The following is a 27,619-nucleotide window of genomic DNA, read 5'->3' as shown; positions in this document are numbered from 1 at the left end:
AAAATTGTGGTAAAATATACATGACATGTATCATCTTAACCGTTTTTATTATTTATTTATTTATTTAATTTTTAAAAAAAGATTTTATTTATTTATTTGACAGAGAGAGACACAGCGAGAGAGGCGACATAAGCAAGGGGAGTGGGAGAAAGGGAAGCAGGCTTCCTGCAGAGCAGGGAGCCCGATGCGGGGCCCGATCCCAGGATCCTGGGATCATGACCTGAGCTGAAGGCAGACGCTTAACCGACTGAGCCACCCAGGCGCCCCTTAACCGTTTTTTAAGTGTATAGTTCAGTGGTATTAAGTACATTCATATTGTTGCACAGCCATCACTCCATCCTCTTGTGAACTCTTTTTTTTAAAAAGATTTATTTGTTTATTTGAGAGAGCGAGAGAGAGAACAGGGGGAGGGGCAGAGGGAGAGGGAGAGAGAAAATCTCAAGCAGACTCCCCCCCTGACCACAGAGCCTGACGCCAGGCTCGATCTCATGACCCTGAAATCATGACCTGAGCTGAAGTCAGATGCTTAACCAACTGAGCCACCCAGGTGCCCAGAATTTCCTTCCTTTTTAAGGTTGAATAATATTCCATTGTATATATACACCACACTTTCTTTATCTATTCATTCATTGATGGACACTTGGTTGCTTTCAAGTTTTAGCCACTGTTAAGTAATGTTGCTGTGAACAAATGTCTTTGAGATCCTGCTTGTACTTCTTCTGGATATATACCCAGAAGTGGAATTTTTGGATCATATGGCAATTCTATTTTTATTTTTTTTGAGGAATAGCCACACTGTTTTCCACAGGGGCTGCATCATTTTACATTCCCACTAAGAGTGTGTAAAGGTTCCAATTTCTCCACATCTTCACTAACACTTGTTATTAAGTAACCTTTCAACATTAAGACCCATGTAGTGAGGTTGAATTTTGGAATATGAATCCAATTACTTTTGACCCTGGTAATCCCCCGTTCCAGGTTGTCCTGTGACTCTTCTTGGATACTATTTGTAAATAAGTAAATGGGTAACTCTTCCACCAGTAAGAATGAATTACAAGGTGTATAACTCACAAAAGTTATGAAAAGTTAACAATTGTTCTCGGGAGCAGGCTGCCGCACACCACTGGCTATAAACGGCAATCATGGGCTGTAAGCATCAGTGAGCAAAGTCCAGAAATGATAGTATATCATTAGTGAAGGAAGTAGCTGGATACTTTTGCCCGAGGTGGTACTCCTGGTTCCCTGGGTCTCAGAGGGGATGCACTGGGTTCTAAAGCGAAAGTGCTGAGGGCTTGGTGGACCAGCAGAGGCCTGGAATCATACAAAGGAGCATCTGTGTGCAAGGAACTTCACAACTGGGGTTAAATGCCAGACTTGTGGATTTTGGAAGTGAATGTCGTCATGAAACCCACATGGCTGGATGGGTCAGTTCTTCTTCAGTGGTCCCTGTGCAGGCAGCAGTCCACATAGCCATTCTGCAGCAGCAAGGGTTCAGAGCACCGTAGTTCTCATCTGCTCCCCCAGCCTCCCCCCTCCACCCCCCAGCTTCTTTGAGATCCTACAGGCTCTCTTCCCAGATGCCATTTTGGAGAGAAGCAAGGGGGAGGGGAGGAAATCCAAAAGACTGAACATTGATCCCAAAGAGACTCAATCATCTAACAAGAGACTAAACTCGAAGACAACTGTGATTCCACAAATTAATACATTTAAAGTTTGTTTTTCTCACTCTGCTACTCAGGCAGGTAGACCTTCGCAAGGGCGAGCAATGCGTTGTAGAAAATAAAGATGGCAGGTTCTTTGTAACTCATGGGGTGTTACATTATGTGACCCTGTCTACCGCTTTACCTTTTCTCCAGATGTCGCTATTATACTGTCAAAAAGTAAAAATAAACCACTACAAATGCTATCTGTAGGCAGATAATGTTGCTCCGATCTGTCCTTAAAATGAATGGGGGCAATGAATTGGAATGCTTGTTGGTGCTGAGGGTGGAGGGCAGGGGTGTGGCTGTGGGTAGGAGCTGGTACTGGGAATGGGGTAATTCCAGAGTCAGTGTAGTGGGGGTCCCAGACAGTGTCCAGGACTGTGTTAGAAGAAAATGGTCAAAGGGAGATTGGGTCACTTGCTGTTCTCCCAAGAGTCCACTACAGAAGAACTTCTGTCCTCTTCATGGAAATAAAGTGAATTTAAAAAGATAGGATGGCACTGACTTTCTTCAAATTTAAATTTTAATAGTCAATTAGCTATAATTTTTAAAATATTTTTATTCTGAAAACGAATTTTCCACAATAAAGCATTTAGTTCCAAAAAAAATGAACTCATTTATCTGGCTTTTCTACAAAGGACAATTGAAACATTTAAGGCAAGATTCACTTATTCATCTCCATTTTAGAATGGAAAGAAAGTATCAGACTTCAGGTACTGGTTAAGGTTAACAAAATACGGGAAAGCTCCTTTTTTTCTTTTTTTTTTTCTGTTGGTAGTCTTCTGTGTAAAAGCTTTACATTACTATGGATATTTTATAGTAAGACACTTTTGTTTCTGACTTTCTTTATAACCCATTTTTAAATTTAAAGGCACACAATAAAGCTTTATGCGTTTATTAAAATATACACATTTTGGTAAATTTAGAATTTTCCCTTAGTATCTTGATAAATCAATATATTGTCAACACCACAGTCATTTGAAAATAAAACACACTCTATAACACATTGGCATATTATTTCTTTCTTGATGATACACTACCACACCCCATTGTACAGTGCACCAATGGGAATTAAAGACCACAAAACGAACAAACTTTAACAAATACAGCAATTTCATACCAAAAAAAAAAATAGCAGAGAAAGACACTAGAAATTACCATCTGCAAAGAGCAAATTGTACTTCTCAAGGACCCAACAAAAAGGAAACAAGTCAGTAAAATTTACAAGCTGTATTTATAACTTTGGATATGGATTAAACAGTAACGTTTCTTTTCCACAGTGAGAAAAGCTAGAATGTCGAGTCCTGTCGTTAGATGGTGTAACTACATGTAGGAGGACAGTATCTGCTCTCTTAAAACCTGCAGCCCCTCTATCAGCCCAGACAGTTGAGGTATTTATGCGCTATTGTAGCATTAACATAGCAAGTCTTTGCTTTGGGGAGTTGATTTCTGGTGTAGATTCTCGTCTTCAGGAGCATGAGTGAGTGAGACGCGTGAACTGGCAACTGCCAATACCCATCACGAGGAGATGTGCAAGAAGCACTCCCCTCACCTCGCTCTCTGAAGGAACACAAGTCCTTCAAAGTCTGAGCTTCCCGGGAAATTTACATGACCCACAATTCTCTTTAGCCAATGTCACCGGTGTCAGTGTTAGGAAAGCGGCATAGAAAATAAAGCACAGAGGGAGTCCCTGATGAAAAAATGCAGGCTGCCTCTGTTTCCTAATTCTTATACAAAGCCGTTTTCTCCCTGTATCGTACCAGAATGTACTAATAATGTTCTCCGGGGGTAAGAAATTACAGCTCCCTGCTTTCAGAAGACTTCAAGCCCAAAGCTGATTTTGTGAAAGTCCTCTATGAATTTCGTAATTCCATGCATGTAGAATACTGTTTAATGGTTTCTAACACTATTTTAGTTGATACTGCAGAATTATGTTCACTTTTGATGGGCTGCAAAACTTCCACTAATCCCTTTTGGGCTTTAAGTCCTAAAAGAAAAAAAGAACATCTTCTTAGATAATTTTGACAAAAGGCAGCTGCCTAGGTCTTTCAGAATGATGCGTGTGTTACTCAAGCCGAGCAGGAAGAGGAAAGCGTTTTAGAAAGCGGTAGCTCCTGAGGAGGAAAAGAAATTACAATAGCTTCTCCTCTGGAGTCTTAGAGAAAAAAATGGACACAGGACTAACAGTTATGTACATGGAAGGGGCTTTTTGCTCCCCATCACCATTTCAATTGAGAAGTACAAAGTGCACTCACCGAACAACGTGCGGGTTCCTGCTAACTGTGGGGGTCTGCGGTTTGGGATGCGGTTTCTGGCTTTGCCTGCGGTTTATTTACAAATATTGGCTCTTTCGCGGCCAGGCCATCAGTGGTTATCAGCTGGCGCCTCTCTCTTTTAGGGCCTCCAAAGGGCCCTTGAAGACAAACGGATCCTCGGTGTCAGGGAGATACAAGCATGCAGAAGAAACCGAGGCTCCATGAAAATTTTGGTTAGAAACACCCTCTTTGACTAGTCTTGTTCCACATGGCATAAACATGGGGTTGTCATGCAGCCCTAATGTGTGTTTTCTTCACTCCCCCTCCCCCTGCCAGCATCAGAAACTAAGGCCATCTCTGGATTGTTCGCTAGCCTGAAAGCTTACATCCAAGAGAGGGCCATTAACTCTGCCTGGATTCAGTGAGTTGGTCCCAGCCCTGGCTTTGGACATGCTCCCCAACTTCTGACTTCTCCACTCTAAGATGCAAAATTAGGTGAACCTGTGGCTGACCCTCCATGGGCTTCCACGGATATCTCAGTCCCCGGTAAAAGCTGGGGAGAGGGGACGCCATTTCTTCTAGTCTCATGAGCTGATTCTCAAACTCCTGTAACTTCTATTTATCATGCAGAGAAAAGGTATTCCCTTGTAGACTTCCAACAAATGTGATGTGAAGGAGGTCAAGTTTATCGGTCCTTTTCAGGAGAATAGGGGAAAGACATTTTTTTTGAAGGGGCTCGTGTTTTGTTTCCCAATAATTGCTGGGTTTATATCTACAGAAATGCATCGTTAAATTCAACATTTTTCCCCCTGTGTGTCTAACATCATGACCACGATGTAGACATTTGATTAGCTGTCAGTTTGTTACTAAGTAGTAGAATTGGTTTCTTCACCCAATTCTATCATCTGATTCCTTTTACCAGTTCAAAGTGGCCTTGCACTCAAGCTGAGTAAAAGCTGGAGCTGAGGTTTTACTTTTTTAGATTAGTTAGATAGAAAAAATTGTTAGGTTTGGTTGTTTAAAATTACTGTTGAAAACTTTAAAATGGTTGTGAATAACTTTGTGTTGTCTGTCTACATGTTAAATGACTATGCTTCTAGGTTAATGATGAAATCAGACAGGATTCAAAAGAAGAATCAATCATACATTGCTTTAATTTGGATATTTTTTTCCCTTTAACATATTAAATCAATTTGAAATGTGTATGTGATCTGTTAGCTCCATACACAGGTAGATGAAGCCACCGACCCAGCTTCTTAAAGCCCAGCCCTCCCTGATTCATAGGTTCATCATTTCCCCGGTGCCTCCCCACCCAAGGAGAGCCAGCCAGCTTAGTTCGCTGTTTAAGTCTATTTGTGAATAAGCCCTCACCACCTTCTCAGCATTATTTCGTACTGTTGCATAGATCAATCATGCATACATCGTAAGCTCCTGTTAGACTAGCTTCTTGCTTTCCCTTGAAGGAGGCACAGTACACATTATTAGTCAGAGATAGCTGTCAGCCCCTCTCCTCCCTACTCATGCTGATTCTCCACTTGGCAAGCCTTTTCCCCATTTCTACCTGGGGGAAATATTCTGCCCATTCCACAGGGCTCAACACAAAGACTGCATTCTCTATCATTTTTCCCAATGGAAGGCGGTCTTTTCCGTATTTGAACTCTCGTTGCACCTTGTAAGTCCCTCATCTCACATGTCACCTTAACTATGGTTTTTATTTATATATCTTATATATCCTATTTCCCCCATGTCTTAGGTCATAGCACAGATAAGGACTCCACAAAAAATTCTTGAATAAATAATATTTCATTTTCCTTTCACCCATCTTTTCAGCCATCCATCCGATTATTAGGTATTTATTGAACATCCATTCTATGCCAGGCACATGTAGCTGGTAAAATCTAAGTCTGAAGCTTGTACGTGGGTTTCAATGATCTATGCTATTCTCTGCCCTCATGGGGAAAGATTTGTTCTTATCATGCAGGAGTAGTTCTTCATGTCATTACCAACGATTTCATTATTTTTCAAGTTGCCCCCTCATCGGCAAATTTAGCAATGCATATCAAGATTTTGCATTTGTGCACTAAACACACTTCTAGCTTCATCTTATCCTTTCTATTTCTGTTTTTATTTACCCAAGCTCCTCACTTATTTTTTTGCATTGTATGTATTTCAATAGCCACCTTGAAATCCTTCTGAAAGGAAGCAGAGTACCAATAAATAGAATACAATTACAAAAAAAAATCAAGTAATTGGTTCCACACTACTAATTGACACGATGAAACCTCCCTGGAAAAGCTCTTGCAGGAGAGAAGAATTCAATAAGATGTAGGTCTTTCTTGGACTCCATTCAAGAAGGCTAAGTTTCTACGGTAATTATAAGATGATCTTACTTTTAATGTGATTCCACTAACGTGGTCTTGAGAAACTTGCTAGGAAACGCTAATATAATCATTCTAGTAATTGATGGTATTTGAAACTGCATTGTGAAATCTGGGACCATTTCACAGAGGCTGGGAAACATGAACAAAAACATGTCAATTTACCTTAAAAATCTTTTTTCTATCTTACTAATTTTTTTTTTTTTAAAAACCAAGATTGTTAGGGAGATGACTAACTGTAGAGAAATAAAGAGACCAAGATTATAAAAAGAAGGAGATACTACTTGGGAGAAATGTCTCCAGAACCAGAGCGGTTCATAGGATCTTCACAAAATCAATACCAACGGTGTTTACTCTGCGTTCTCTCTCCTCATGCTACAGAAATTTCATACATCCGCCACCAAACTATCGTTACCAACCCTCACTGCTAAAAGGGAGCTCTTTCACCCACGTTAAGATTTTGTTATTTTACACTCATATTTCTTTTTGTACATTTTTAATGAATATAGCCCCACCCCATCTATCTGGATATTTCAGGTCTCACACGTTGTATTTAGTTTAGGCAGATTTGTTGAGTCTCGAAACTAGTTCAAAACTTTGTATTCACAAAAAATTACTGATAATTAGTCCACAGTTCATCCCCAAGGATATATTTCACAGACCAGGCACTGTATCTTTAGGGTTAAATTTAGGGAAGAGAAAACACGGCATTGCCATGCATTACATTAAAATGACAAAATTACCCCAGGAAACCAGAATTCTAAACAATTAATACAGAGGAATGGAAAAGAAGTTCTAGAAAATAGGAGTTGCTTGAATTTACTGGCATTCATTGGCCCTGGGTGAGATATGCAATTTACCTAAAATCATGTTTAAAAAAAAAAACTATCTTCAATTAACCTTTTATTTTATTCTATATTAAAGCCCAGAGCATCAACCAGGAAGACTTGTCAGGCTTGGTGGTTTTATCTGCATTTGTCAGGGGCCAGTGCTGCTCATTCCCTGCCCTGGGAGCTCCCAAGGGCGTAATGTTACACTTCGTTCTATTCCCATTGCTTAGCACTTGGTACAGTCTCAGTGTTCACTGAGTGAAAAAATGGACTTTTGCCTCTTCTCTGCAATCCTAAGAAATGCAAGATGGTACGAACCTCAACCTTTTAACAAAGGATAGCTTTACATTAGTTGATGTATTTTGGAAAACTTTTGGCATAATGCTAGATCTGGGAGAGAGAGGGCGAGAAATTTGCTATTTTGCCCCCCTTTCAGGAAGCCCCACAAAGACTGTAGCTTGATCGAAACTGTGCCTTCACGTTCACACATGCACATCTCAGGGCAGCCAAGGGAATCCTGGGGACCCAAGAGTAAAACTGATAGACCATGTGTTTTTTCCTGCCGCACATTCTCTCCTCTAGGTTATTTCTGAGAAAATTCCTTTAAGAGTCCCCATTAGGGCCTGATGTAGACCTTACCAGGTAGGTATCTCTCTGGGCTTCAGTAAACCTGCTCTGGGAAATAACAGACAAAATATGTATCTAAAAGCGAGCTACTCGGGAGGAGTAAGGTTCAGAAGTGAAATGTGATCTCTAGGAATGCCGTTACCTAAGTAGCTGAGCTTCAACAGTTTTGTTTTCAGAGGGGCCCCCACCGCTCAAGTGGTGGCAAATCTCAACAAACAACACAATTTGTAATTTTGGAAATCTGAAATAGAATTTGCAATGTGATCTCAGTGGCTGGGTCATGTCTCCTTGTAAAGATTTTTATCTGATTAGAAAACAAGCGGCCTCCTTCTTCAAGGCATATTAACGCCATGAAATCATGCTCCAACTATGCCCCCTTTCATTATATTAGCAGGAGCTTAGAGGCTGGTTGAAGAAAAGGTACGACCGAGAGTTAATTTCTGCCAACGCCCTTCTGGCCTTCACGGCAAGAGATGGCTAATTTTTTTTTTTTCTGGGCATTGAAGTAGCAATAAGCAAGACTGCTTTATGGTAACTCTGAAACCTCTGGGGAAATGGTCTGAGAGTCCCTAACCTTTGCTGGATCCTAAAGTTAGAGTTTGGAGACTGTGAGAACCTTGGTGAATAAGAAGAAGCATGCGTCTTCTCCATGAATTCGTTTTTGTGAGATTTCAGGACCCAGTGTTGCTTGCTGAGGAAGTGCCAGTGTCCACCTGCACACATCCTCGGGGAGCAGCTCTCAGCAGGGCGTGCTCGGAGGATCTTTGCCCGGGTGATCCCGGTGGTGGAAATGCTGCCTGGTGCCCACACCCACCTGCTTTGGCGCATCTCCAGGAGGAGCTGTGGCCTCAGTGTGGCTCAAGAAGTGAGGCCCCTTGCCTCCGTAAGAAGCAAATGATTCAACCAGCAAAGCAAAGGCCTAGGAAACATTTGCTGCCATCAGCTCTGATGGTTGCACCTACGATAGAATTTCTTGCAGCCTCTGGTTTATTTATTTATTTATTTTTTTTACAAGGGGATCAGTGATGAAACCCAGGTGAAACCCTTCGACAGAACTATCCTGAAGAACAAAAGTAGCAAATGACAGGCTATGACTGGGGACTGACTCTGGGGGAAGGCTGGACTTTTGAAACGAGAGCCAAAAATGTTTTCACCCTCTAGCCCACAGGTTAGGTTACTGAAAAGAAATCGCCACCGTTTCTACACATTTCTTGTGTGTTTACTCCTACTCGGGAGAGTAATCTAACTCATCATTTGCGATCAGGGCCTCTGAGTTCTGTTTGTGTTTGCTTTTGCTCTTCGCTTTGCTACTTGTCCGGGTGTTGGCCTTAGCATCTGACATCTGCTGGTAATAGAAGCCTTTGTCCTCGGTGGGCCCGCCCCAGTTCTCCTGGCTCTCGCCTTCCGTGGCGTAGGAGAAACCCTCCTCCACCGAGAAAGGGTCATCCACGTCGTAGCGCTGGTATGTGCTTTGGTGCAGGGCTTCTTCTCGAGCGCTGATTTCCAGGGTGCTGTTCCAGATGCCGTACCCGAAATAAATGAGCATACCTGCAGCGGGGGGGAAAGGCACAGGCGAATAAGCAGTTGCTCTGGGATCCATGGGACTAGCCGGGAGATACTCAATGGTGAAAGCAGGGCTGGCGGTAGATATGTTTTCTTTGGTCTACATCGTGTCCGGAAAAGACTCGAATTAGATGTCATTTAAAAATTGGGATATCTGGGGCGCCTGGGTGGCTCAGTTGGTTAAGTGACTGCCTTCAGCTCAGGTCATGATCCTGGGCTTCCAGGATCGAGTCCCATGTCTGGCTCCCTGCTCAGCAGGGAACCTGCTTCTCCCTCTGACCCTAATTCTCTTGTGCTCCCTCGCTCGCTTGCTCACTTTCTCTCTCTCAAATAAATAAATAAAATCTTTAAAAAAAATTTGGGATATCTTGCATTAAGCAACCCATATTTACAGCTTCCCCTAAAAACGTCAGGTCTCACGACACTACTCCCACATTCCTATATGGCAGTTTTGGCTGGAGGTGAGCCCTGGTTGCCTCTTTAGGTAGAATATGGGCTCTCTAGTCACCTCTATCCCCACCTCCCTGTTCACTACACTCATGTAGGTGACAACCAGGAATTTGCATTTTCCGCCCTGGCTTAAATATCTGCGGATCACCCACAGTGGGTCCCCAACCTTCTTGCAGCATTTTATTATCCCACACCCCCAATTAGGGATGCCATCTTTTATTTCACCACTGAGCAATGCGTATATATTGCCCTATTGTTTACTTTGCCATTTTTCACTCACCGAAGGAGTATTATATTACTGCTACTCAGAGCTGTTCACTTTCTTCTGTGGGCTCTCAGAGTGTCTGGTGCCTGCCGCTGTTACGGCCCTTAGGACGTTTACTGTGTGATTATCTGCACAGGGTGGTTCTATTTTATTTTTTAAAATTTTTATTTATTTATTTATTTTAAAAAAAGGTTTTATTTATTTGACAGAGAGAGACACAGCGAGAGAGGGAACACAAGCAGGGGGAGTGGGAGAGGGAGAAGCAGGCTCCCCGCGGAGCAGGGAGCCCGATGCGGGGCTCGATCCCAGGACCCTGGGATCATGACCTGAGCCGAAGGCAGACGCTTAACGACTGAGCCACCCAGGCGCCCCAGGGTGGTTCTATTTTAGAGACTGCAGAAAACTGGCACTTAATGTTTGTTGAACGAATGAATGAGAACTCTGATGAGCATGAAATTTCCAGCGCAACCTCCTTAGTTGATGTCATTCCAAGCAAAGGGAAGAAACTTGTTTCCTAGTTAATATGGAGCATTAACAAGGGCTAATGTTTCATTTCTATTATAATTTTTTTGAAATTACATATAGAAATAGTTTGAGGGGCCTTGGGCTGTGCAGTCGGTTAAGCATCCAACTCTTGGTTTCGGCTCAGGCTGTGATCTCAAGGTCTGCTCAGCACGGAGTTGGCTTGGGATTCTCTCTCCCTCTGTCCCCTTGTTCATGCTCTTTCTCTCTCTCTCAAAATAAATAAATAAATATTAAAAAATAGTTTGAGAACCCCCATTTTCTATCTTGTAAAGCTCATGAAGGCTCAGGGTTTGGAATAGCTGAGAACCATTGCCTTGGGGGGTCATAGGGCACGGTGATTAAGAGTGTGAACCCTGGGTTCAAATCCTGCTTCCATCACTATTAGCCATGTAACCCTGCACCAGTTATTTAGCTTCTTTGTGCCTCAGTTTTCTCTTCATGATAGTCACTGTACCTATAACATGGGGTTGCCATTAAGATGAAATGAGATAAGCAGTGGCTTTCAACCCTGGCTTCAGCTGGAAGGTCTCTTGGGGAGTTTCTGAACCGCCCTTAAACCCAAGCCCCACCCCTAGAGATTCTGATTTAATTGGTCTGCAGTGTGATCGAAGCATAAGTATGTTTTAAAGCTTCACAGGTGAGTCCAATGGTCAGCCAAGACCGGGAATCCCTTAGATCGGGAGCATTAAGCTCCTGAGCACGTACTCCATTGCCAACACCAGCCATATTAGGGCTTGGCCACCAGATGCCACTCAGTTATGCAACCCCCTTCCAGAGCCCAGACACCCCTCTTCTGAGTGGCACTAGTCCATTTGACTTTGCTAACCCTGCAGGCATCTGCACAGCTGTTTGCTTAGAACCACAAGGTCAAGTTCTGTTTTCCTCTTTGGTGCTTGAGAAATCCTGCTCCTTTTGAATTTGAAGTGGGTCTTTTTTAAACTTGGATTTCTCCCTCTTTGTTTTAAATGACTTTCTCCTCACCCCCTGCCCAATCCCCCAGTGAAATCAACTTGCCAGGAGCCAAAGTAAGCAGAGATTTATAGTCCTAATTGGTAATAAATCCTGGAGTTAATCATTTGCAGATGTAGCTACTCTCAAATAGCGACTTCAGTTTTCTGAACACAGATCTTCACTCTTTCTTGTTGGGGGTGGGGGTGAGGGTGAGTAGCCATGGGGGGATAGTTATTACCCTTGTGTAGGACAAGGCACCAAGTTAAGACCCCTTCCAAAACGGCCAGCATGCTACTTCTTGGAGAATGCCTCCGTTGGAAGCATGTTTGAGACCTGAGAATAAATTTCAGGAGACCAGGTGGGATCAACAGGCACACAGCTCTTTTTGCCCATTTTTGCTATCTTTTCTTAGACATTGAGGCAGGTGTCAAATCTTGCCTCCTATTCCTGCTTGGTCTCTATTATTATCAATTCTTTCCATCTGATCCCCTTCTCAGACCCTATTTAAAAATGAGTTATTTCCCTACTGAACTTAATACCATTTCTTTTCCTTTTCCCTTTGCTCCTAAGCTCTATGTTCTGCCATCACACCGCTCATCATTCAAGCACTGGTTTTACATCCGTTCTGACAGACCTTCCCCTGCCCCCACCCGGTGTGGTGGCGTCAGGTAGACTGATTTCTGGACATTCTCTAAGAGCCTCATAGAATCCAAATATTTAGAGCTGGAAAGAGTCTATAGATCTGTTTGAGTACCTTCATTTTACAAAAAAAGAAACAGATTGGGAAACGGGCCAAGGGCAGAAACAGCATTCCATATGGATAGAGAGAGGACTCTTGTATGCCCAGTCCTTCACAGCTGCCCGCCGCAGGCTGGTTTAGAGACTATGCTTATCACAGTATGTATTGAGTAAGAGGTTATTTGTTCTTTGGGAATGACTGTGTCTGAAGGAACATGTGTGCGCATGAATGCATTGACTACGATTACTTTGAGAAAGCAACCCATGGAAATCTGCCATGTAAATATTTATGGGCCTTTTAATATTTGCTCTGAGCCCCTTATCATTTCAAAGGTGTGTTATTTTGTCTTCAAAAATATATTTCGGGGCGCCTGGATGGCGCAGTCTGTTGAGCGTCCGACTCTTGGTTTCGGCTCAGGTCATGATCTCGGGGTCGTAGGATGGAGCCCCACGTTGGGCTCCGTGTTCAGCCCAGATCCGCTTAAACTCTCTCTCCCTCTGCCTCTCCCCACCATGCTCTCTCTCTCTCTCAAATAAATAAATTTAAAAATATATATATTTCGAATATAAGTGCTCTGAACCAAGAAGTGACTGTGTGCATGCAGCCTAATGGAATAAACGGTCAGCCCAGGCAAAGGTCTGGCGTTCTGTCTGACCCTTCTTGCTGGCCCTTGAGTAAGTTCAAGGAGAGTGGTGTAAGGCACCAAGGATTGGAGAAAAGGAAAAAAAGAGGGGGACAAAGAAACAGAGGGGATCAAATGAAGTGAGGGAGGGAGGGGAGAAGGGAGGTAGAGAGAGCAGAGAAGCATGTAGTACCATCTGTCACACATAAACAAAGGCTTTGTGTCGGGGAGTAAACAGAGCTGCTAAAAGCCTCCTGTGTAGGAGCAGGGTGTTTTTTGTTTCTGCTCCTTTTTTTCAGCTGGCTTAGAAAACTAAGCATGAGGTAGTTTCTGAAAAATCTGTGGGGATTCTGGGAATTCTGAATCATCTAAACGGAACTTCACACAACACTTTTGGGTGCTGAGGTCCTAATGATGCATTATTTATGTTGTACCTTTTTCCCAAGGAGTTCAAAATGTTATACATGTGATCGTTTAGATTCCTCGTAGCCTGTTTGGGAATGTGTGTGTGAGAGTGTGCGCGTGTGTGTGAGAGTGCGCGCGTGTATGAGAGGGCGCGCGTGTGTGTGGAGGGCCAGGGAGTGGGAAGGTTAGGATTACGTGTATCTCACAGACAGGGAACTGGGGCACAGGACAAAATAAGAGATTTTCTACAGCAACACGGTTAGTGGTGGGACTGTGAATCCTTCAGGGGCTCTCCATGTCCTGATCCAGGGAGTATCTCCCCTACCAGGGGTGGCCAGGGGGTATAGACCGATAGAAAACAAATTTGCTTAGCTTTTTAGTTTGAAGAATTCTGAACATATACCAAAGCAGAGAGAATAGTATAAAGAACCCCGTATACTCATCACTAGCTCCCTCCTGACACCCACCCTCCTGAGCCCTTCTCTTTAGATTATTTTGAAACAAATCCCTTCCATCCTATGCTTCATCTGTAAATAATTATGTATCTTTCAAATAGACTTAAAAAAACTTAACTTAGTATCATTATCACATCTAAAAAATGATAATAATTCCTTAATATCATCTGATATCCAGAAGTATTAAAATTGCCCTGAATGATTAAGCATGTGGGGAAAATCTCTACACCTTATGAGACTATAGACTCACTCCAGTGATGCTATTACTGCTTGATATAGTTTTGGGGCGCTGTTATTTGTCACTGGGACTGGCATCGTATTCTTTTGTAAACCCTTACAGATGGCAAAGTTTTATCTTTTGAGAGAGGATTTGCTTTCAGCATAAGCCAGAAGTCATTTGGAACCAAGCCTCAACAATGAGATGGCTAATTGATATTTGCATATTTAATCCTGCTGTTCCTTAAAAACTTAGATCCATTGCATTGTAGTTATACATCTTGAAGCTGTAATACATGAAAGGCAGGTGTGGTGTTAAAAATCGGAAGGGAATTAGCTTTTGTGTTGCAGCAGGGCCTCGGAGACCCTCCTGCTGGGCTGGAGTTATTTTATTTTATTTTTTTTGAGTTGTTGGGTCTTAGGGAGAGGAGACACTCAGGGCAGCACCTAGTTAGCAGTAGGCACAGAAGTGTTTCAGTATTTTATTTTATTTATTTATTTATTTATTTTTAAAGATTTTATTTATTTATCTGAGAGAGAATGGGAGAGCACGAGAGGGGGAGGATCAGAGGGAGAAGCAGACTCCCCGCTGAGCAGGGAGCCCGATGTGGGACAAGTGTTTCAGTATTTTAAAAACAGACATGGCTGTACCCGGGCACATGGGCTGAATGCCAGCCCTGCTCAAAGGTAATGGCAATGAGTCCTGAGAAGGGCTGTTTGCAGCGAAGGGAAATATTTGAAAGGAGGCATCGGCTTTTCTTCCAGACAGAAATTCCCTGATGGAGAATGTGCCCAAAAGAGGTTCAGGCTAGAAAAGATGAAGAATCATGCCTTTGGCGATTTAATGGGCTTTCTTTATGTAGTAGAACATTTTGTGATCGTAAAACCCTTTGTAAAAAAGTACTTTCTTGTCCATCATCCCAGAGAGGTTAAAACCTGTTTAATAAATCAGTGGTTGAAATGGTGCTGGAACTCACATCTCTTGAGTCTAAACTGATGGCTGTTCCCAGCCCACCCAGGCGTCTCCAGGGAAGGTTTAGAAATGCCAGGCTTGCTTTCAGATGCTGCGACACCTGAGCATCAGTGGGCAGTACACCCATTTACTCTCCTTGTGTGGATCCATCTGTGCAAATTAAGTAAATGACCCCAAACCTACCAAGTAGAGGGTTGCGGGGGGTGTCTCTGGATCATATGGGGGGAAAATGAACAAAAACTCAACTCTGTAAAGAGCCCGGGTGACCTGGAGATAGACAGTAACTGCAAGTTTCTAACCCCACTGGCCCCAACTCTGGCTGAGGAGAAGCTGCCAGATCTCTAGAGTCCCATGGGAGCTTCCTGTCCTCTGTAGGCAGTCACAGGCTCAGGGCCAGAGGAGGTGGGCTGACCTCAGGCTGGGTGGAGCTACCTCTTCCTGGGGCTCACTTTCCAGCAGGAAGCCCTGCCCTCTTCAGATAACTGAGGCACTTTGTTATGCCCAGAGGCTTTTTTATTTTTACTACCCTGGGATCAGCTTTCCAAAACAGACATTTGCCAATGCAGAAAGGAAGACTGGATGGTCATGAGAGGGTGTCCTCCCCACCCACTGCAATCCCTACCAACTCCCACTTTGCTGGTTAGTTTTTAACATACCTTCACAAGCCCTGTTGATTATAATAACAATAAGGTTTGTTTAATATGGTGTGGCCAGGAAGAGCGGTCTCCGATTGAACTGAATGGGGGGGGGGGTTGGGGAGTGGTGGAGAGTCTCTCCCTGGCTCTGCCACTGGTCAAATATAAAGTCACATTACTTTATGCCTCAGTTCCCATCTGCAAAATGGAACTGGGGACCCTTATTTTATTGGAGGGGTATAATGGCCAGGAGACAGAATGCAATCTTGTAAAGGAATATTAAAAAAAAATCCAATAATCCAAGCCAGCAATTCTACTTCTAACTCCACAGAAACCCCAGGGAAATGTGTCCATGTGTCCACCAAAAACCATGTACAAGAATGTTCACAGCAGCCATATTTGTAACAGCCCCAGACTAGAAGCCAGCTAAATGTCCATGGGCATATTATTATTATTATATTATAATATTATATTATATTATTATTATATTATTATATTATTATCACGGTGGAAGGCTAGCCGGGCAAGGAGAATGAACAACCTAAAACCACAAGCAACAGCATGGATGAATCTTACAAATGTAATGTTGAGGGAAAGATGCCCAGTGCTCACTCCGTCAGGGCTCTGTGTTCCAGGCACCCTGCACACGCCTGGTCCAGGGCCTTTGTCTCTGCCACGGCCCCCTCTCCCTTCATTCTTTTGTCTCAAAGGAGAGCCGACACTGCAGCTGCCGCTGGGCGTAGAACCTTGGGATCTCCCAGCCCTCTTCCCCATGCTCAGCCCCAGACCCAGCATGCAGCCTTGACTGTAGCGGGATCCCCTCCACACTCTCTCTTGGAATTGCCCTGGCCCTGTTGCCATCCTCATCCTGGCCTTCATGACTTTTCCTTTTTTTGCCCACTTGAGCGTGATTTATTTGATGAAATTGCCAATTGTTTTCTCTTCTGCCTACAAGGAAAATTTCAAGCTTATTATGGGACATATCCTCAGGAGTTGATTTATCTTGACACCATCTCTGTCCCCAATTCACAACTCTCTTCCTTCCCTCCTCTTCCCTTCATGACAATGGCTGCTTTGAGTCCATTTCCAAAAGGACTTCTGAATGATAGGGCAGGTAAAGACCATAGGTGTGTCTTCTCTTTGGAAATTATGTCTTAGTACAGGATTTACGAAGTTCATTGCCAAATCACTGTCTGTTCTCTAAATCTATAGACAAGAATTTGCTTTCTCAGAGGGGCTGAAAAAATTCCAGGTGAGAACATGGCAGCCCTTGGGGTGAGGGGGCCCAGGAGCTGGTCTACCAGATGATTACTTTCTAATAAAGTCCCACAGGGAACAGTAGACGCTGGAAAGTGCCACTGAGTAGTGTCATCATTGGTCACTGCTAGTTTCAGACTCCCTGAGACTGCCCAACCCCTTGAGGTGTTCTTTTACAAAACCACATCAGCTAAGAGGAAAGGAAAACTCAGGCTTCTCTGTGCTCATTTTGTTGGGATTATCAAACATTTGCTATGTGTGTTATTTCTCTTGTCTGAAGGAAAAGAAACAAGCGCTGAGTAATCTTACTGGGACTTGTGCCTTATTTTACTCTATGAGTCGTGCTCATCTGAAGGTCAAAAGCTTAGCAAAACATTGTTAGAAAAATGCTGTAATTAAGATTCATTTAGAGAAGGCTGGTTAGAAAAAATGTGCCCAAGAAGATTATCAAGTTATGACTCAGCTTAACCATGTAAATCTTTTTAAAAAGTAGCTGATGTTTCATAAGAAGTTCCATTTAAAAATATCTCTACTGTTCTCTCCAGGAAAGTTATACTATGAATAGAGAAATTAGGAAGAAAAATCTGACATTTTGGAGACTCAGAAGTTTAGAGGTGGGATCTTTGTTCTATGAGAACATTGAAAATTTTATAAGCCAATTTGGGGTTGTGGGATAGATATATCTTATATGGGCAAAAATTTGTTTTTGGAAAACAGGGAGTTTTGTAATTAAATTATCTACCTGGCTTACTAATTTCTTATTTTTCTCTCTAGGTCTGTGGTTCTCACATTTGAGCATGCATCAGAATAATCCGTAGGGTTTGTTAAAACCTAAATTGCTCTCAGAGATTCTGACTTGGTGGGTCTGGGGTGGGGTTCAAAATTGCATTTCTAACTAGTTCCCATGTAATATTGATGCTGCTGGTCTGGGACCACACTTTGAGAACCACGGTTCTAGATCATTGTAAACCCGACCACTCATTAAAATTACCTGGGGAGCTTTGAAAAATACCCAGTACTTGGCCACATCAGACTCATTTAATCAGAAAATCTCTGAGGGGGGATCCTGGGCATAGAATATTTCAGAAGCTGTCAGGTGATTCTGCTGTGTAGTCAAGATAGAGAATTTCTGTTCTAGGCAAAGCTTACTCATGTACCGGTCTTCAAAGACCATGATGCTAAAGCAGGTAGCGGCTAGCAGCTGGGTGCTTGTGGAGCAAGCTCCTGTGCCCTCTGTCTGGCCAGCCCCAGGCTGCAGGGTGACATCCTCCCATGTCAGGGAGTATCCGTTTCTGGAACGAGTTTGAAGTTTATGCTATCACCAAGATTACAAAAGGTTCTCTGGGAGTTTTCTTCTGCCTGATAACTGGGAGGGCAGCCTGAGTCAGAACAGGTTCATGCTGTACTTTGGCATGTGATAGCTAGTCTGGGGAATAATGAGTCATTTTAGATTTTAAAAAGAAAGGCAGGAGAGAAAGAATTCATATTACTTTCCCCAATATTTTCTTTTTAAATTTTAATTAATTAATTAATTTTGGCGGGGAGGGGCAGAGGGCGAGGGAGAGAATCCCAAGCAGGTTCCATGCCCAGCATGGAGCCTGGCGCTGGGCTTGACCTCACAACCCTGAGATCATGACCTCAGCTGAAATCAAGAGTCAGATGCTTAACCAACTGAGCCACCCAGGCGCCCTTTTTCTTATTTAAGCCCCAAAGGGCAACCAGATCAAGACTAGTAGAATTATTTGCATTTTTACAGATGAGTAAACTGAAATGCAAAGGAGGTAATTGAACTTCCCAAGGTCACAAGACCCAGGGGTGGCAGAGCTGTGATTTGAACCTGGGCTGTTTGACTCCAAAGGCAAGGATCCCCGCCACCTTACTGGTTTTGTAAAATGCCTCTGGTGCTCCAGAAACCACAGATGTGATGCAGAACTGGTGGTGTAATTTGTGGGCCCCAGTGCAAAATGAAACTGTAGAGCCTCTTGTTAAAAAGTCGTTAAGAAAAAAAAAGTTGTTAAGAATTCAAGGAAGCAGCAGCAGAGCATTAGACCAAATGTGGGGCCCTGTGTGAGTGCAGAGGTTCTGCACCGTGGAGCCTGCCCTGATGTCAGGCATTGATCTGCACAAACTACAGATAGCAAACATTCTGATCCAATGAGAAGGATGCTCAGGGACAGCATGGTGGGGAGGTACCAGCAGCAGAGCTGAGCGTGGAGACACTGGGTTTTAATAATAGCCTTGTGAAGAGCTTGCCATTATTCCTGTTGACCTAGAGCATGTTATTGAACCTTTCGGAAGCTCAGTTTTGTCATCTGTAAAACTGAGAGAGGGAGAAGTGGAGAGGGGTAGACGATGTCGGTATTTCTCCGACTTCCATTATTTCTATACCACGTATAGTGGCTATGGTCACGATCCCTGGACCCACACTACTTGACTTCTAATTTTGGCTCTACCAAATTCTAGCTACAAGATCTCAGTCAAGTGCCTCAGCTTCCTCATCTGTAAAATGAAGGTCATTGTGAGGGTTACATACGTTAATGTGAGGAAAGCACTTGCATAATGGCTAGTATGTGCTAGAACTATATTAAGTGTTAGTTATTTCTATGAATCATGGCACCAGTACTAGGACTGATGTTTTTTCTTTTAATTTGACTCACTTTTTAAATTTCAAAATAATCACCAGATTCATGTGAGTATATATATTTTTTCTAGTATGTGTGAAAATGTATAATAACTATACAATATTTTTAAAAGCTCAAAAAAATTCATTCCTAGACTCTCTAAAATCAGCCCAAATACTACCGATGGAAAGGTCACCACTCTGTGGGGAACATTGTACTGGATATTGAAGGTCCCTTCCAGCTTTACTACTCTAGGAATGAATGAATGAATGCCTGTGTCTTTGCATCTATGCCTTCAGTCATTTGACAAATATGTGACTGAAATATTTCTCCCTTCTTCAGTTGAATCTTTCCATTGGTTAGCTACATGTTCCAGGGGAAACATGTTTAAATGGAGAAGAGAGATTGTGAATAAATCAGGTAAGTAGTTAAAACCTTGATGAGTTACTGGGGTTCTCTCAAGAACTCCCCCAAAAGTCTAACAAAGGATGACACCTAGAGTTGTGAAAAATTGGGACGGGATGCTTATAAGATGACACAGGCTAACCTTCAGCGGTGAGGAATCTGCTGGAAGACCCTGGCCCTTTCATTTGAGCACTATTTTTTTTTAAAAATATTTTATTTATTTATTCATGAGAGAGAGAGAGAGAGAGGCAGAGGGAGAAACAGACTCCCTACAGAGCAGGGAGCCCCATGTGGGGTCCCATCCCAGGACCCTGGGATCATGATCTGAGCCGAAGGCAGACGCTTAACTGACTGAGCCACCCACGCGCCCTTGAGCACTGTTTTTCCCCTACTTCCCTCTATGTAAATCTTATCTTATAGGCTTACAATTTAAATTCCACCTCCTCATGCTCCTTTCCAGCTACTCCTTTTTTCTCATCTGAACAGTAGTCAGAGAGAAGTGTTTATTAAGCACGAGTTGTGTTCCAGGCACAGAGGATGCTGTGTTGAACGCCCATATTCCTGACCTCAAGGAGTGGATGGGACTTCGGGGCTACCAATTTGTATAGGGACCATCAAGATAGTGACTGAGGAACTTTAAAATTAGGCTTCACTTAAACCTCCCTCTCAAGTGATCATGAGCACCAATCCCCAGCCATCTCATGAACATCAGTGCTTGTTGGGTGTGAGAAACATATAATAATACAAATCAATCACAAAGGAAAATTAAAAATCTTGGGAAAGGTGCAAGACTTTTTGAAGGCAATGAACGTGAACTTAGAGAGAGCATCTCTGATTTACACCCAAAGCTGTGGACAGTTGAGGAGCTGGCAGAGTTATTTCAGTTATCAACAGAAGAAAAGGAAGTCAGTAAGAATGATGGCGTGATGGGTGCTTCCCAAGAGAATGATTGGAATATCGAAGGATGAAGAAAGAATCTTGGGAAAAAATGAAAAAGTCTTTAATATTTTATAAAAGTCAATATGAAGTGGGGATGTTAAATGGTATAATTTAGTCAGAAAAATTATGCCAAAAAATCCACACTTAATTTATACTTTGCTGATTAAAAAAATTAGGGCATGATTGGTATTTTAATTTAATTTTGTCAAATGTAAGAAAAATCCTTTTTTCCGTAACTTTTAGTTTCATAATTTTTAGTTTCTAAGATAGAATTCCAGTTGAACTTTTCCACTCTCACTTTTACTGTGCTATTTTTGTCCCTTTATTATGTGGATTCATTTGAAGTGGATTTTTCATGGAATTAATTATCCATAAAAAGAATGTCCAGTAATAGTATTCAATGAAGTGATGGATTGATCAGCATCATTCTTCAGAACCAACGACCAAGACCATAACAGGCAAAAAGGGCACAACTGGCTTTATGGACTCTAATGCAGAAAGCAAGGGTCCATAAAACCAGCTAGATTCCTCTTGCAATGGAGATGCCTAGTCCAGCTAGGAGGTAATTTTGGGATAAGCCTGTTCAAGACCTTGAGAGGGAACTCTCAAGGCTCCAAAGGAAGTTGCTTACCCACAAAGCACCAGACTGCAAACCGGATCCATGTGATGGTGGAGAGCTTTAGCATGAGATAAATGTTCACCAGCATGGCAAAGGCAGGCACGAAGGGGAGGCAGGGGGCCATATAGGGCAGCTTTTTGGGGTTCTCTGGCTGCTGCAGGATCACGAACACCAGGGCGCTGATCAGCAGCACCATCAGAACAACCAGAAGGATGGCCCACCAGCTCTGCTCTGAGATGTAGTCGGAACCAAAGATGATGAAGGAGCAGAAGATGAACATGAGGATGAAGAGCAGGAGCACGCAGATGGTCACCGTGTGCCCTGTAGCTGCTGTGGGCCGGTCCATTTTGCCTGGAAGGCCCAGCCGGATCCTCATGGTGTAGTAACGGGGCCCAATCAGCTTCTTTAACTTGATGAGATAAATGTTTTCAGATTCATCGGCTTCTATGCCTGTGGTCATGTCCACAGTGCCATAGTTGGGATGGTTCACGTTGTAGGTTGACTTGTCTGATTTGCCTATAAGCATCTCGTTGTCTCCCAGAGATGGTAGGTTTTTGGCGCCACATGTGTTGGTGGCTGGGCCAGAAAACTCTTCCCCTTCACTCACAGGAGAACAAACTTCCTTCTCACAGTCAGCCAGGATGCCCTCCTTCTTCTTTGTGTGCTCCTGGGACAAGAACTTGACAAAACCATCAATGTCACTCTCCGGTTGGTATCGAAGGAGCAAGACGCAGACAGAAACCAAGGTGTAGGCAAGGAGTGTGCCGATGGACATCATCTCTATTAGGTCTCTCAGGCTGACTAATAGCGAGAGGAGAGCTGCCAGGAACCCCGACACAATGCAGGCCACCACTGGTGTCTCTGTGTAGGAGCTCACATGAGCCAGGAACCTGGAGGGAGGGGCAAGCAGAAGCTTAGCAGTGAGCTACAGATGGTGACTGACTCTAACATGGTTTAACTCCTCTTTGTCCCGCTCCTCCAATTTACTGCTGGATTCACTGCTTTCAATACAGCTGCTATTCCTACCGCAGGATTTGGTTTCTGGAATATAATTTAAAAAGAATTTACTTTAATGCCTTGGTTTTGAGGCAGACTTCTTTATTAAAGTTCCTACTTCATTATGTGATGTGAAGGGTTGATTGGATTTGGGAAGTATGTCAGAAACCTGAATTGAATTGCAAGCTTTGCTGGGAAGAAGTGATGGGTGGAGAATTCATATACTTGCGTATATACCTGTGTTACCCAAAGTGTGGTCAATCCATGGATCAGCAGCATCAGTATCACCTTGGAGCTTATTAGAAATACATATTTTCAGGTTTCACCAGAGACTTACTATGTCAGAATCTCTGGGCATGGACCCTAGCAAATTATACTTCAGAAAAACTCCAGAGGATTCTGATTTATGCCAAAACTTGAGAAACACTGCTCTACAATGGAAGTGCAGGGGTTTAGTTGGCAAAATAGCACAATAATTCAGAACATGTGTTCATAGATGCAGGCTAAGTCCGGCCAATTACCAACTGGAGAAGACCAACAAAGGTGAATGAATGACAGGTGCTTCTTCAGCAGTTCCTGTGGACCTTAAATAGGTTCCTGCTCTCCACCTCACTCTCCTCCTAATCCTCCCTCTTTCCCGCTCTTCCATTTCTTCCTTCTTTTTTTTTTCTTTCTTTCTTTTTTTTTTAGAGAGAGAGAAAGAGAGAGCATATGCGGAGGTGGGGGCAGGGGCAGCAGGAGAGGGAGAGAGGGAGAATCTTAAGCAGATTCCATGCCCAGAGCCTGATGTGGGGCTCAATCCCACGACCCTGAGATCATGACCTGAGCTGAAATTGAGAGTCAGCCATTTAACTGACTGAGCCACCTAGGTCCCCTTCCCTTATTTTTGTGTTTTACACATGACTATCAGCTGTGCTTGGGTTTTTTTCCTCTTAGTTTTCTTTGACAGCAGAAAAATCTTTTGGATGTGTGAAGTGTCTCATCTCCATGATAATCAGCCTCTTCTCCAACTGTCTAGCTCCCAAACATGGCAGCTCTGACCTGGTGATGACCTTGAGGTTATGCGGAGGAAATGAAGCAGAAGATGACAGCTCATGGCAGAGAGAAAGTCCCTGAGGGGATCCCTCCGTACCCCTGAGAGCTCCTTGGGCTCTATGCTTTACTCCTTGCTTTGTGAACTTGAAGAATGCCTTTGCTGCAAGGCCCTCATATGGTGGGCACTGGGAACCAAGAGGTGGGCCACGTTCCCTTTGTGCCCATAGGCAGATTGACCACTTTATGGCCAATGTAGGGGGCTCAAAGTCCATACATTGGTGTGGTTAAAAATCTGGTCTTTGGAGTCAGACAGTCATGAGTACAAATCCTGGCCCCCCACTTAGCAGCTGGGGGATTGGGGCAAGTTTTTTCACCTGAGTATACTCATCTACTGTATTCATCTGCAGAACAGGGTTATTGTGACAACTAACTGGGATACTGTATACAAAGCACCCAGGATACACAAATGTTCAATAAATGGTAGCCATTGTTGCTACTGTTATTAGGCTCTGTTCAGATGGTCTTATCCTCCCTGCAATAGTAGCTTTGAATGTTTTCAGCTTCAGAGGGACTGTGGAGAGATGGGCAGTACCAGGCCTCAACGTGAGGGCAGGCCTAAGATGTTCCTGGGATGGGTCCTTGCTTCTGGAAGCCACCCAGCATGACAGTTGGACACCCACAATCTTTAGAAAGGAACACACAGTGCCGAACAGGATGGGTGGGGGCAGTTAGGGGAACATATCAGTTTGTGCTAGATTGGGGGACCTAGAGTCAAACTGAGGGACTATTTCAGGGCTTATATTACTTTCACTCAAACTCTTTGTCAGGATATATGACAAGTTCCATCGTCTATGTGACATACACTCACATCAAAATTATAGTCAGGCTGACATTCTCCCTGGGCAGGCACGGCAGAATAGAATACATTTCATGGAGCATAGCCCTTACCTGAAAAGGAGCCCATCACCAGCCATGGCATAAATGACCCTTGGCATTGGGAAGAGGGAGCCCAGCAAGCTGACCGTCAGTCCTGCAACCGACCCAATGGCCACTATGAATTTTGCAGCGTAGAACCCATGAGCCACAAACATCTCCATGAGCGGGGATTCCGTGTCAATGGCACTGTATGGCACCATCAGAGTTAAGATCATGCTCACCTGTTAAAACAAGAGAAAACATGGCTGGAGGTAGAGAGGACGGTCAGCATGGACGGATGTCCCACAGCAGAGCAAAGAAGCCTGGATGTTGAATTGCCACTTCCTGGCATGTGCCCTTAATTTAGACCTCTCATTTGGGCTCCAGAGCTCTTGGTCTCAGTATTTTCTCTTCTTGTTAGAATTTAGTGGACTTGGCCAGATGATCCTAAATATCTCTCTCTGGCCCTTTCATAGCTGAGGAATAAGTATGCAGGTATTTAAGCACAACAACAGCAGAACTACATTGACAGTTCAATGAAAGGCAGATACTATCAGGTAGAAGGAATGACAGCCAAAGACACTGGAGCCAGGGCCTAGCAGTGACCATGGGCACCCTGCCCACATGAGCCAGACTCTCATTTCTTTTATACTTTCAGGGTCTTATACACTCTTAACTATATGTTCCCTTTCACCCTGAAGACCAGAGATAGAAACTCTGAAGATAAGTGATCAGAGCAGTTAACAGATGGGACCCAAGTAAGGACTCATATTTCCATTTCGTCTCTGTAGCTCAGTGCCAGGAGCCAGGCAGACCAACAAACAAATTATGGCATCAGGATGGAACCCAGTTCTACTCTGGGGTTGTAAGGCTATTGTGGCTTTGCTTAGCCAGGAATCTCGTGGCTCCCAGGACCTACCTTCCTTCGTATGTCATAAATCTGCCATAGCATCCCTTCCTCATGGCCCTGGGCAATGAAGCCACTGGTCATAAGGCCAGGCTTCCCCTGGCCTGCAGAGGCCAATGCTGGCATCAGGAAGGGAGTTCAGAGCTGGAAAGGGAGAGGGTGGTGCACTTCTAGACCACTCCTTCACATATTCGTCAGGAGCCAAAGTCCTCCTGCGAAGCCATGGGCTGCTAGGGAGGACAGGAGGATGGACCACCACAGGCCAGCAATTTGGCTCTTCTGATCATGGAATGGCAGCCTGCTGACCAGCACAACGCCAAACAACCCCGGAGGCATGGGTAAGGGTCATGTGTTCTAGAAGAGAATGTTTCCCAGCAACTTCACCACTTACAACATCCCCTTTGGGGGTGGGCTGGAGGAGAATGGGATTGATTCCTACAGCAATTTGCATTGAGTCTACTGCTCAAGTTAGGTCAGGATGGGCAAAAAGTTGATAGATGCATAGAAGTACTCTGCAGTCTATAAAGCGCTGTTCTAAGGAAGGAATTGTGATTATTAACTTTACTGTGTGTGCTGCAGGGGTTGGCCCCTGAAGGAGGGGGAGGTATGTGAGGGAGGAATAGAGGGGAAATGCAGAGCAGGGTGTCTCTCCTGCTCCCCTGACACCACCCCTACTCCCTGAACACCCTGTCTGCAGGGATAACCAGGGTATGGATAAGATGAAACCGCTTGCCTTTGTGTGCATAGGGGAAGGTGATAATTGACCTACTTCTAAAACAATTTCGAGGAGCAGCTGAATTCCTATAAACCACATCCAAGGCTGCTTTTGTGTTTCCCTTTGGTGTCCAGGACACTCTTATTTTGCAGCTTGCCTTAATGATCAAGCCAGCCACTGATCTGGCTTCCTTAGTTGCTAAATATGTTTTTGTTTTGTTTTAGTTTTTGGGAAGGAGGTTCTTTTTCTATGCTATGCAGCCAGGGTGGCAGGGCTGATAGGGCATGTCTCCAGCTGCTGGCTCTTTCCTATTTGTGGTAACTGAAGTGAGTGGGACTCTCAGGGCCTGGGGCATTTGTGTAACGACATACCTACTGGCTTGTTACCTGGTTCTCTCCATTGCCAGGGGCTGGGTTGGGGCTGTGGCGGCGGGGGGGCATGTTGGCTGTGAGTGAACTATTTCTGTGATAGAAATTCTGGGATGGGACCTGAGAAATGACACATCGTAAGTGTGAAGATCATCTCAGGGAGGTGATCCTGAGAAGACAAGCCTGAAGCTTTCCTTCTGAGGATTCCCTTTAGTAGGAAAACCTTAAAAAGATGCTTGGACTGGTATAAAAAGAGGGAGCAACAACAGAAAGAAATTTCCCCCGAGATTTAAGGGGAAGAGTGTCTCTAGAGGATGATGTACTCTCTTTCCCCACTCTGGGAGAGCCTTGCCTCTCGCTGCCGGGAAGCTCCCAGAAGACAGAAGAGCATTGAGGAGGGTGCACAGAGGTCCACAATGCCTCTGCTTGCACACCCACCCGTTACTGCCAGCCTATGATCTGAGCTCCTTGGACAGCAGCCCACTCCCTGTACACCATCCCCTGGGCAGCAGTGGACACCCAGAGTCTGTGTGTGGGGAGGAACGGGGATGGAGACTCGGAGGCCAAGGCTGAAGGAAGTGAGGGGTGCTCCCATCTCCACTTTGAAGTCCTGATTTTCTTCTTGTCGTGGGTGGGTGGGATAGAGGGTGCATGGACACATGCATACAGACACCAGGATAGCACAAGGAAGGGACCACTTCCTGACAGAAGGTAACCCAGTACTGGAGCTACATTTTATGGCCAAATACGAAAAGACCATCAGGACGGTCCTGAAAGGATGTAGTACTTACAGATACATATGCTGTCAGGCAGATGACCAGGGAGGCGGTGATAGCATAAGGGATGGACGTGTTTGGATTCTTGGCTTCCTCTCCAGTGGTGGCAATGATGTCAAAGCCAATGAAAGCATAGAAACACGTGGCTGCTCCTTGCAGCACCTGGTGGGACAATGGCATTTCTCAGACTCAGAGTGTCCGAGCAGCACCAGGGCCTAACATGTGGTACCCACAACTGCCCAGTGCCTGGCGACATTCCTGAGCAGCAGAGGGAGGAACATGGCGGAACTTGTGCTCAATGTTTGGTTCTGATCTCCAGTACTTTCTAGCTGTGTGACCCTGGGCAATTCCCACATGTGTAAAATGGAGGTAAGGAGAATTTCGGCCAAATGAAAACTGGGTTGTTCAACACATTCAAATCATTTTTGGAAATAAGTGGGGTTATAAGCAAATCAATAAGTTGGCTATCTCTAT

General features: G+C 44.0%; 1 protein-coding gene and 1 long non-coding RNA gene across 3 annotated transcripts in view; one reads left to right on the top strand and one right to left on the bottom strand.

Moving 5' to 3' along the window:
• The window catches only part of LOC144381385 (uncharacterized), a 64,738-nt gene that overhangs the window by 12,080 nt on the left and 25,039 nt on the right, over positions 1-27,619 (top strand). The gene's annotated exons all lie outside the window — the stretch shown is intronic.
• The window catches only part of SLC7A14 (solute carrier family 7 member 14), a 104,800-nt gene continuing 86,087 nt past the window's right edge, over positions 8,907-27,619 (bottom strand). For both annotated transcript variants that reach the window (XM_036081790.2, XM_036081791.2), the window contains exons 5-8: positions 27,161-27,307; positions 24,413-24,621; positions 21,446-22,323; positions 8,907-9,341 (exon numbers count right to left, since the gene is read on the bottom strand). In XM_036081790.2, the coding sequence (XP_035937683.1) occupies positions 9,019-9,341; positions 21,446-22,323; positions 24,413-24,621; positions 27,161-27,307 (1,557 nt within the window). In that variant the 3' untranslated portion in view covers positions 8,907-9,018. The remainder of the gene's footprint in view (positions 9,342-21,445; positions 22,324-24,412; positions 24,622-27,160; positions 27,308-27,619) is intronic.

The sequence above is a fragment of the Halichoerus grypus genome, chromosome 1 (genome assembly GCF_964656455.1).
Source record: "Halichoerus grypus chromosome 1, mHalGry1.hap1.1, whole genome shotgun sequence".
In the NCBI taxonomy this organism is placed as follows: domain Eukaryota; kingdom Metazoa; phylum Chordata; class Mammalia; order Carnivora; family Phocidae; genus Halichoerus; species Halichoerus grypus.
Note: the sequence above shows the minus strand (reverse complement) of the source record. Positions and strands in the feature narration are given on the sequence as shown.